Consider the following 12021-nt stretch of genomic DNA (forward strand, 5'->3'; position numbering starts at 1 on the left):
AAATGGAAAGGATGGGCTCCTGCTGGCTCCTGACAGTGGAGAAGGGGAAGATCTAGGTTAGTTTGTAAAGGATGCCCATGTGGGGCTGGTGGTGGATTTTCTCTTTATATGAAACTCATCCTTGCACACAATCTCAACATCCCCAGCTTCCTGGGCTGCTCTGCAGCAGTGGGCACGTTTGCAAATGCCAGATGTGGGAGTAAGACATTGAGCAAGAGAGACAGGAATTTTATTTTAGTAGGGGTGAAAGACATAGCCCTGAGTGCTGGGAATCCCTGGAGCTGGGAGTGAACCACTCATCATCTGCTGGTCAGGAGCATCAGCAGTGTGGGGGTGCCAGACTCGGGGGCTGCAGGACGTGAGTGTGGTGGAGTTGGTCAGGTGCAGGAAGGTATCACAGATTCTTCCACCTTCCTGGATGCATCCAGGCATTCCCATGTCACATCACAGAGCCTAGCAATGCCTTGAGGGATAAAATGTGAAATCCTGTCTTCCCTGTCTTGGCTAATTTTAGGTCCCTGGTAACTTCCACGTGTCGACGCACAGCGCGACGGCGCAGCCCCAGAACCCCGACATGACTCACGTCATCCACAAGCTCTCATTTGGGGACAAGCTACAGGTGAGTCCTGAAAATTCCCTGGCTGTAGGGGAATGCAGTGAGAGTGGTTTAATATTGGACACTTTGGTTTTATGGAAGGCCTGTGTGTCCCTGCAGCATGAGCTCAAGTCTGGAAGAGTTCACAGCTGCCACCAGCTGGGACAGGAGCGGTGTCCAGTCACAGAGCAACTGTGCTGTTTTCTTCTGAAACTGAAAATGCTTTTGGAAAACTCTGTGGCTGTCTTCCTGACACAGGCAAGGAGTTAGAAATGAGGGTTTGTGGCTCAGGAAAATCCTGTTTTTAGCAGGAGCACAGCAAACCAACCTTTCTGCCTTAGTGGAGGAGCAGTGATGCGCCCAGGGAAGATGTGTCCTCACTGCTGTGTTTACCACAGCAGCAGCCAAGCTCTTTTTAATTCACTTCCCTGTACTTGTATAGCAGACACCTAGAGTCACATTTGTTCTGTGGAACACAGGTTAGACTTAGCAGTGCCAGTTCCCTGCTGGGAAGAAGCTGAGTGCATGCACTTGCCCAGTGGATAGGGTTTCACCGGGTGCTGCAAGTTATGTAATATTACCTGATTTCTCAATAAGGACAGATTACAGCACTTCTCTAGCCTACTTCCAAGGAGCTGGCCTCACAGGTGGGAGTTCCACATGTGCACACCCAGTTTGAGACTCACCCTAAACATTGCTTACCCATAGTCTCTCTGTAATCTTCTTTCCTCAGCACAGACGTCTCATTAGTCTGCTCCTTTACACCCACTTCCAAAACCCTTTTTCATGCTAACGAGTCTAAGCGTTGCTTTGTAGTCTTCTGATTCTGCTCCCGGCTTCTTTTAGGAAATATCTTGTGTGGGAACGAGGAAATATTAGCGTATAAATAAGCTTGGCTTAATGTCTGTAAAGCACACTGAGATTATGGAAAATATTGGGTGAGTGGTAATAGGGAGTTGTGCAGCCTGCGTGGGAAATGGGCGCTCCGAGGGAGCATTCCCATTGTTTTATCATGGACTGCTGGAGTAAGGCAGCTGGAGGGTGAATCAGCATGAAGGAGGAGCCTGGAGAGACAAGCAGCAAGTGCCTTCAGTTCTTGTGGTGAGAAACCTGTCTAGCAAAGGTGGAGTTGGCTCCTGACTCGGACAAGTTCAGATGAGTATTGTCAGAGTTCAGGATAACTGCTGGGCTGAGTGCTCAGGGAGGGAGCAGGAGGTGCTGCTGGTGCTGCAGGCAAACAGCACTTCAGCAGCACAAATTAAAGAAGGATCTGTTCACCAAACAGGTGCTACCACGAGTCAGCAGGCAGTGAGAGCCAGCAAGTGTGGAGAGCTTTAAATCTGTCTAGGTGCACCTTTGAATATTTCAGGTCGTCTCCACCTGCTTTGATGTAATAAAAGCTTGTATTCCTTAAAGAGGGTGAGGAGCTTCTCATTGCCTTGTGTCATGTGCTGGGAGTTTGTGGCTTGTTACTGACTCTGCCACAGTGATCCACTGAGGGACATGCTGTGTGTTCTCCAGAAAAACCAGTCTCTTTGAAACAGAGATTTAAATATCTTCTGGCACTGAATGAGCTTTGAGTCTTCATCAGTGCTTCATGCACAATAGTGGCAGACTTCATGGAGATTTCTCCCTCATTTAGATGAGAACAAATGTAAAACCTGCAGAATTCAAACTCATGCAGTGAGTTCCTGCATGTCAGGTAACCCAGTAAGGAGAGAGGTGAGGAAACAGAAGATGTATCAGGGGCTCTCCTGATAAGGTTAAAACCAGGGCTATTCAAAACCATAATGTAGAACTCAGTAGAAATCATGATTAAAAATGCAGTATTTCCTATTTCCACATCTCTCTCTTCACTGGGTTACCTGACAGCTGGAGGTGGGAACTCATTGGTTTGAATTTTGGTCTTGTGTACACAAGGGGGAAATATGGGAAAAGTTTGAAGTGGACCTTAAAGTCTCTGGCCCAGATATTCTATAAAAGACTTCTTAGCTGTATCAAGAATGGAGCATAACACTGTAGCCTGCTCTGGGGGGCTTCTTTTTCTTCTTACACCTTTTACAGTGAGTAAAGAATGAGCACAGCTTGCAGATGTAGTTTGGGAATGGTTGTGTGAAATTCCAGCAGAGCAAAAGGCCCTTCAGCAGGATCAGCTGTTGCTTTTGCTCTGCTCCTGTTCCCAGCACCTTCCAGTTGAACTTGCTGATGATTTTGTCCCTCCAGAATTTCCTTTCTGCTGAGCAAACCCGGTTCATTGCTGCTTCCTCCATCACCCACTGCGTGGTGTTGGGAATAGGGAAATGTCCATTAGGATGAGGCAGATACATCCACGTGCTGTCAGCTGTTGAGAGGGTCTGGGGAGGAGATGGCATTGCCCTGTTGGTGAGGTGAAACTGTCACACCCATGACCAAATCCTCCTTCCAAACTCTTCTTCCCTGTTGTCTGACTTCAGGTCAGGAACTTCTGGGTTGTGGAGTTCTTTGTCCTTTCTTTGTGCCTTGTGAGCAGCACAACCTCTGACCTACAGCTGCTGCCATGGGCTTTTCCCAGTCTGGAGAGTTCACACATGGATTATTCTGTTGGTGGAGATCAGACTCCAGGTCACAGCATGTGCAGGGCATGGAAATCCTGTTACTCTGGGCAAACAGACACTCACAGGTCTGAAATCAGCTGCAGGAAAAACTGAAGGGATGTCAGTGTTGGGATGTGTCCTTCCCATCCCCAAGGCTGATGTACAGACCCAGCTGCTCTGACATGAGCCCCTCTAGAGGAGAACTCCTGAGTTTTAACCCCAGTGTGACTCCCATTTATTTCCCTTTCAGCCTGATAAATTAATTTCCCAGTTAACTCTGCAAAGCTCTTAGGAAATACCTCACGGTGAAAGTTTCACAACTGGCCTCTTCCAACTGCAATTCCTTTAACTTTGGAGTGGTTTTGAAGTTTCATCTTGTAAGGTGTTGTGAAATCAGCTTTTTCACTTGGAGCCAACCACTGTGATGATGGTCACTGGAAGATATTTGGGGTCATCTTTTACTGGGTTAAGGCTTTGTTTTTTGGAAAGGTTGAATCAGGCTGATCCCCTGGTTACAGGGTAGGGAAGCAAAGGTCAAGAGAATCAAGTCAGAGCAGAGTTTCTTCATCCTCCTTTTTGCTTTCCAGGTCCACAACGTTCACGGAGCATTCAATGCCTTGGAGGGAGCAGACAAGCTCAGCTCAAACCGTGGGTATTCCTGGGGATTGCAGCTCTCAGCCACCCCCTGCAGGAGGGAAAGCAGGGCCATTCATGCAACACTGCTGTGTCCAGGAGTCTTTCATTTGCCTCTTTAGCCAAAATGATCCAGACATTGCTGGCTGACATTTCCATTTCCTGCAGTGCTACAGAAAAGGCTTTGCCCAAAAGGTCCTTTGCAGTCCCTGTGGAGTTTTTTATCCATATCCTGTTCCTGTAGTGTCCCTTTGCTGCTGTTACTTCCACCAGAGCTTTTCTTTGTACTTATGTTGCAGATTACCTTGAGATTTCTACTCTGGATGGCAAGGAGGGCATTTTCATGGCTCTTCTTTATGACCAGCACACAAAGGAAAATTCAATGCATGCTACAGTTCAGTGTAGAGAGTTGTCTCTCAAATGTTCAGGCTCCTCCAGGGCATCAGTCCTGTCCATTTCTTGGAACAAAATTTCTGTGGCTGTTCCTGAAGCTATGCAGTTGTGGTTTGGTTTTTGGTTTTTTGGTTTTTTTACCTCCAGGAGCCAAATGTCATCGAGTTACACTTGGCTAGAGGGTCCTGCAGAGATGCCATTTCAAATTCAGTTTTAGAACTGTTTTAGCAGACACAAAAACCAGAATGAGCCATTTAAATAATGAAAAAAAGAAGAGTTAAGCTGTAGGAGAAGATGAGAAAGACATGGAAGTACACAGGTGGTGGTACCTCAGGTTTTTTTGTCAAAATGATCTCAGCCCTAACCTCAGCCAGCTCCTGATTTAACCAGGCTGTTTGTGGTGATGATAAAAGTATTACCATTTATAGTTACAAGCAGTTAGGAAGGTTCAAGTAACACGACCCTTGGGTGGGCTGTGGTCTGCAGAAGTGCTGGGTGGCTCCTGGTGTCACCCCAGTACCTGGCAGAGTTCTGAACAGAGGGCAGAAATGTGGGGTGTGAAGCTTTGTCACTGAGATCAGGAGGAGGGAGACACCCTTTTCTATGACTTGCTCCACTTTGAATTGTTCTGCTCAGTGCTAACGTGTCCTTCCCTTTCCTTCCTTGAGCACAGCCCTTGCCTCTCACGACTACATCCTGAAGATTGTGCCCACGGTGTACGAGGACATGAGCGGCAAGCAGCGCTACTCCTACCAGTACACGGTGGCAAATAAGGTAAAGGAGCAGCTGCTTCTCCAGGAGCCTCCTCTCTGCATCCCAGGGCACGTTCAGCCTCTGTGCCTTCCCCTCCTGCTCCTCTCTGTGCCCTGCACAGAGGTTTGTAGGTGAGCAGTAGCCTCTGCTGGGAGAAGGAGGAACTGAAGCTCTTCAGAGTGGGGCTTTTCCCAGTGCTGCCATTCGGGATTGAGAGGGTTTGTCCAAGCAGGTGCTGCTGCTGCTTTCGTTCCTGAGGAAGGTGTTCTTCCTCCTGGCCTTCTCAGCTGTCGGTTTAGCTGATGTGGGTTTCTGTAAATTGTGTGGGAGGTGTTTGCAGGCTGCAGGAGCTCCTGTTGTGCCTGTCAAGGTATGTCTGAATGGAGATTCTAATCCAGCTGAACACCCAAAACATCACTTCCACCTGGTTTTAGTAACAAAGCAGTCCCAGTTGTGATGGATGGATGAAACAAATAAATCAGCAGAGTTTTTAGCTTTTTACAAATGTTGATTTCACACATTAAGCCACTGAACTGTAGCAGCAAATACGTGCTAGTTGAATATTTCACAGTCCCTGCTTTATGATGGTGAATTATCACAGAATCCATTAGTTTGGAAAAGATCCAAGATCACCAAATCCTACCAGTGACCAATTCCCACTTGTCACCCAGCCCAGAGAACTGAGTGCCACATCCAGCATTTTAATAATTCAATGTATTGAATTTTTTTAAGGGAAAAAAAAATTTCCCTATTTACTTTTTAAGGTAGAAAGCATCTTCCAGTTGAAAATTATTTTGCCATTCAGGTACTAAATGAAAGTCCAAAATCTGTTTGTAATACCCAATTACTTACAGTTAGTTTGCCCTAACTGATGATTAAGGACACACTCTCCTGGACTAGTTCTCAGATTAATGTTCCTGACTTTTGGGCTGGCCTGGATGGTGTGTCTCAGGGATTTGGACATCTCCCTCTGTTCAGATTACAATGTATTTGTTCTGCTTAATGTCACAACTGCTGGTCTGATAAGACTCCTGTGACAGGAGTTCTGAAAGTAATTTGGAAAATAGACAGCAGGAGCTTATGACACTTCTGTGAGCTTGGCTGCAAATTGGGGCGTTCAGCCAAGTCTGACTCATTAGGACAGGATTGCTGGTGGGGAGAAGGGGAGAGGAAGGAAAAAATGAGGTCAGTTCTGTCAAAACTGAGGTGCTGAGAGGCACTGCTGCCTCTGTGCTTGCTTCTCGTGGTGCTTCAGCCCTTTCCTCCCACCCTGAGCAGTGGGAAAGGGAAATGGGGAGCCCCTGGAGCAGTCTGGCACAGAGTGAGGAGTCTGAAGGGGAAATTCTGTCTCCTCTCTTAGCTCCCCTGTTTCCTCACTTCCCACATAACCACTGTCCCAACGTGAGCTGCAGAACTCCAATAAAAGCCCTGAAAATGACTTGACTTGGGACTCCTGCCTCTCTTGTCATCATGGGATAAACTACCTAAAAGTAGGGAAATTTGGGATTTATGTAAAATGAATTGAAGATAAATGCTGCTTCACTAGCACATAGAGAGCAAAATTAAATTTTTTATGTCATGCTCATGAGCATCCTGTTGCTTGTTCTTTTTTCATCTTCCTGGAGTACTTGAGTCTGTTTTTGCCTCTGTGTGAAGGAGAATTGAACCAGGAGAGGTTTAATTTGCTGATATTTTTCTGTGTGCAGTTTCATCCTGGCTTTCCACAGGAGTTTTGCAAGTGGTTTGAGCATGGTTCCAGTTGATTCATACTAAGAGGGCAGAGCATTCCCATTGCTGGTCCCCGTGGGGAGGGGGCCTGACAGAGGAATGCAAGGACAAGGAGGGATTTTCAGGCCCTTACAAATTAAATTCCATTTGTTTGGTGAATGATTTACATACAAAATGTAGACAAACATATGATTTACAGAACCTGCAACCAGGCTGTTTGTGTTTAAATAGAGCAGATCTAGGATGGAGAATCAAAGACAGCCTTTCTGTTCAGTGCTGTAACTCTGAGTGAAGGTGGGAGTGATCACCATCACTCTGTCCCCAGCTCTTTCATTATCAGGAGATTGTTTTCCTGGTTGATAAGGATGGGAGGTGAGCAGTCACATTGGAATTCACTGTTTGCTTCTTTCCATCTGGTACAAAACAGTGGGGTGAGGGCCAAGCCCACGGAGGCAGTTTTATGGCAGACACTCTCTGGAGTGAGCCTGCTCACATTTTGTGCCATTTTCCCATTTTTCCCCCCAGGAATACGTAGCCTACAGCCACACCGGCCGCATCATCCCGGCGATCTGGTTCCGGTACGACCTGAGCCCCATCACAGTGAAATACACAGAGAGGAGACAGCCTTTGTACAGGTTTATCACATCGGTGAGTTACCCTAATCCTCTCCTTCTCCCTTCCTCTGCCTGCCTTTCCTGTCTCTCCTGAGCCTTTCTTGTCCAGAGGAATTGAATTTCTGCCTCGGAGCGCTGTGACGTGGTGGAGATAAAGCAGCACATCACTGGGGTGGTACTGAAGTGTCAGGTGTAAGCCCAGTGCTCTGACAACTTGATTTAATAGCTGGGCATAAAAAGAAGGGAAATGAACCTGTTCCAAAGTGCCAGGCTCTGCCTAGGCAGGATGGGCTCTATTGCAGCGTGCCAGCTTGGAAGTAAAACTGATGTGGATAGCAGGAAAACCGCAATAAACTGCTCAGTATTGATGAGATCAAATGTGCAGAGAATGGTTTGGATTGGAAAGAACCTTAAACCTCATCCCATTCCACTCTGCCATGGACAGGGACACCTTCCACTGTCCCAGGCTGTTCCAAGCCTCATCCACCCTGGCCTTGGGCACTTCCAGGGATCCAGGGGCAGCCACAGCTTCTCTGAGCACCTGTGCCAGGTCCTGCTCACCATTTTCCACCCCAGAGTCATCCTGGTCTCACCTTGAGAGGTTTCCTTTGTTCAAGTGAGGGAAGGAGAACTGTTAAATGACACAGAGCTGCCTGTCCCTGCTATCTGCTGCCATTTGGGTGATTTTTATAGTAAATAGGAAGAAAACTGGCAGTGGAAATTTTGCCAGCAGCCACTTCTCTCCTCTCCTACAAGACACTGAATTTTTTTTTTTTACACTGAGTGTCACTCAGTGCTGCTGCTTGGCTTAATATGGGAATGCCAGTTCCAGGCATTTACTCCTGGGTAGAAGTGGAGAAGAGCTGCATTATCAAATTCCAGAGGTGTTTTCCTGACGAGTTACATTTGGATCTGTCCAGAGAGCATCCTGCAGTCCTGATCTCAGCATCCAGAACAAAGCTGTGCTGGCCAAACTGCTCATTAGGCAAAGAGCTATTTAAAGATCCTCCAGAACTAAAAAAAAATATATCTTCAGGGAGTTGGCTTAAAATTGAAGCTGCAGTGAGCTGTGCCAGTAAGGCATGATGGAATGTGAAGCAATTGATAAATTGGATGGAGTGAAGATCTCAAATTCTGGTTTTTTAAACCATTTGACTGTTTTAATTGGAAAAAAAAAAAATCACATAAACAGTGTGAAGAAACTTGAAGATTTTGATTTTGCAACTTGTGATAAACAGCAAGTTCCCTTCACAGAACTTCAGACAGTGACTTCTGGAATGCACAAATAACCAGATAAGGGGGCTTGAAGTTAAACCTAAATGTCGTGGTGAAAGACTTTCTCTTCTTAGTGTGTCTGCTTGCCTTCAAAACATAATCCTAAACAAGGTCAAACATCAGCATTTCATGGCTTGGCATCTCCTTCTGCCTCAGCTTCTTTGCATAAAATTATGCTCCCAAAGGTTTCTTACACATCTTGTTGGGGGTGAGGGTGTGGAGGTGTTTTCATAGGAAATGATTTGATAGCTGGGATTATTCTTTCATTTTATTATCAGTGTTGATTCACCGCTGATCTGCCATTATATGCTTATAAAAAGCATCTTTTTTGAGTTGATGAGTTGACATAAGGGATCACAGGACAGGAATTTCCTCCCTGGTTGCCACAGTGACATTTTGGATTTGTATCTCATTTGAATTTGTATCCCATAACCTCAAAAACTGAAATGTGTGTTTCCTCCTGAGGATTCAAAAATGGAACACCGGTTCCACTTCTGTTTCTGAAAAGATTTAAAGGTTGATTAATTTTCATTAAATAAGAATTTCAGTTCCTCCTCTTCCCCAAAATGACAGTCCTCTCCACACACCATATTCCTCACTGGACTGAGTCTGAGTGTTGAATCACTGTCTTTAAAGGTAGCCAGGCACTTCCTGGCTGCTGGGCTGCTTAAGGAGAGTTTTGCAGTTGATTTTTTGGCTGTTTTCTTTGGTCTTGTAGATGTCTGTGGAGCCAGGCAGCTCCCTGGGGGCTGTTCCTGTTGGGTGTCCTTGCTCTGGAGGATGAGGATGATGCTGCTGCTGGCAGTGGCTGTGTCAGGACATCCCACAGGTGTGACAGACACTCCTGGTGTGGAGGCAGAGCCCTGTTCCAGGGGCTGGATTTGCCTCTCAGCCTGGGCTGGGGCCCTGCTGAGCTCCTTTGGGCCAGGGCTGCAGTACAGGAGGGCAGCCTTGGCTCTGTGTTACAGCTTTGCAGAGGATCAGAACCTCCAGCCCTGCCCTGTTTGGATGACATGAGCTGTTCTTTACCCCCTTCCTGTATCTCCAGCCTGGCCTTTTGCATCACAGTTGCTCTGGAGACCAGTTAGTGATGAGCAGCACTGGGCTGGGGGCCAGCAGGGACTGGGCTGGGGCGTGTGGAGTCACTGCCTGGCCGTGGAAAGCATCAGCAGCTGTTCAGAAACCACAGGCTCTGGGATAGGGGCTCCTTCACTGTTCACTTGGGCTCCCCTGCAGCTTTCAGTAAATTTAAATTATTCCTGGGATGGGGGGTGATCCTGGGGACTGCAGAGAGGCGTGAGGGGGGTCAGTGCTGGAGGGAAGGACACACTGCTGAGGAGTGTTGGCTCTCCAGCAGAGAGCCAGAGCCATCTCCTGCTGCTGCTGGCAGGGTTATCTGATGCTCTTTGGCACTCATGGCTTTGCCCTCCAAAACTTCAGCACTGCGAGGAGCAGCCTTAGAGCCCTGCAGCAGCACTCCCACATCCTCTCTGTCCCCCTTCTAACTCATGCCTGCTCCTTAGGTTTTTGTGGTGTGAAGAATTATCCTCATTTTCTGTACCATGTGAGAGGTGCTTCCTGTTGGTTTAGCTTAAGTTTTTTGGGTTTTTTTACTCTACGTGTCATGCTCGAAAAGGTTCAGTACTAAATAAGATTTTATATTACTTGTGGGTCAGTGCTGCCACTGTCACTGTTCCATGAGTTTGCCAGGGATTCTGGAGTTAACCACAGACACTTGGCAGAGTGTTGAACACAGGGGTTTTTTGCCTGTCAAAGTGCACTGTTTAAAGTCAACTCATCCCTCAGAAAGAGAAGCCATTCAAGACCTCCTGCTTGAGGTTATGGAGCAAGGGGAAAAGTTTCACTTCTGAAAATTCATGAGTTCCTGTAAGTGGCCAAACTGAAAGAAGGTTTTATCATGAGATCAGTGTAAGGGCTGGGAGGGGAGAGCAGGCAGAAAAGCAGCCAAAGTTCTGCTGGAGCATTCAAAATCCAAAGAAATTCCTTTTCCTGGTATGAGAGGACTCCTCTGGCCTCTAGGTGTGAAAAAAAAATTAAAACTGGGAATAATGGAGGGTGAGAAGTGGAGCAGAGTGGTTGCAGGCAGTCACTTCAGCCAAGGGAACAGGTACTGGCAGGTGACACAGAGTCCTGTGGCATCTTTAAAGCCAAGATGCTGTTCTGCAAGATGTGCTGAAAATCTCAGGGTGGGATTCTGCAGTTTACCTTAGTAGGAATTGCCTGAGGGTCCTACTGGTCCCCTCTGACTTTAAAAGTAATTTTCAGGCTTTAGGACATCCCAGAGGAGCAGTTGTGCATCTCACACTTGCCTTTCTGCCACCTTGCTTGCAACCTTGCCTCCTCCTGTATCCACTCGTGTTTTCCTTCAGGCACGAGCCTGCATCCCACTCTGCTGTGCTCACCTTCTCTTCAAGGTGCTTTCCTCGTGTCCAGAGGGCTCTCACTGCTGGGATTATTCCACTTCTGTGTCTCTTTCCCTTCATCCTTTACTGGCTGGGCCTGAGTCAGGCACACCTCATGGAGCTCAACGCAGATCATGCCCAAGAATTTATTCCATTAAACCTAAGGAAGTGCCTGATGCCTGCTTCCCATACGTATTAGAGCTGTGATGATAAAGAAACACTGGTGCTGACCTAGAGCCCAGCACTGGTCACAAGGACTCCAGGCCCTTTTTTCGTCACCAGGACGCAAAGCTGTGTGTGCAGGAGGCCCCAAGCCAGTGCCAGGTGTGTGTGACTCATCCCCACTCAGCACTACAGAGCTCTGCAGATGAATTTCTATTTTTTTTTTTTCTATTTTCCTGCTGCACTGAAGTCAGATTTTCCTGCTGTGTGATGCAGGATCTGGCTGTTGGACGGGGTTTGTGTTTGTGGTGTGACATCTCCCGTCAGCTGAGCTGCTCTGAACTGAAATAACCCAGCTCCGTGGTGGGCATTTCCCCTGGGAAGTCACCCTGTGCCCCGAGGGACAGCAGGGAGGGGGCCACAGGGGCAGGAGCTGCACTTGCCCCTAAAAATCCTGACTTTACCTCAGGCTGGTGCTCTGCTTTTAGCAGATCTGCTGGAATGCTGAGTGTCCTGCAAGAGCCACATTTCCTGCAGCTCCCCATTTCACTGACTGTTCATATCTTGGTTAAAATACCCATGGAAAGGAGCTCACTGTTACTGAGCTGTTTGTTCCTTCCCCTCAGTGCTGCTGCTGCTGCTCTTACCTTGTTTTTTGTCTGTGACTTTGCCCATGGGGTGTTGTGTGGGAGAAGAGACGTGGCAGGGGGTGTGTAGTGTGACACCTTCTGTGCCAGCTGTGTTGCAGATTTATAACATTTATCATAGAATTATTTAGGTTGTAAAGAGCTCCAAGGCCACCGAGCCCAGCCTGTGCCCCATCCCCAGCTTGTCCCCAGCCCAGAGCTCTGAGTGCCACCTCCAGGGATGGG

General features: G+C 47.4%; 1 protein-coding gene across 1 annotated transcript in view; it reads left to right on the forward strand.

The window, feature by feature from the left end:
• Positions 1–12021, forward strand: part of ERGIC1 (endoplasmic reticulum-golgi intermediate compartment 1) — a 36979-nt gene that overhangs the window by 19511 nt on the left and 5447 nt on the right. The window contains exons 6-9 of the mRNA XM_015641954.3: positions 515–619; positions 3756–3816; positions 4868–4968; positions 7201–7323. Coding sequence (XP_015497440.1) covers positions 515–619; positions 3756–3816; positions 4868–4968; positions 7201–7323 — 390 coding nt within the window. The remainder of the gene's footprint in view (positions 1–514; positions 620–3755; positions 3817–4867; positions 4969–7200; positions 7324–12021) is intronic.

This window comes from Parus major, chromosome 13 (genome assembly GCF_001522545.3).
Source record: "Parus major isolate Abel chromosome 13, Parus_major1.1, whole genome shotgun sequence".
Classification (NCBI taxonomy): Eukaryota; Metazoa; Chordata; class Aves; order Passeriformes; family Paridae; genus Parus; species Parus major.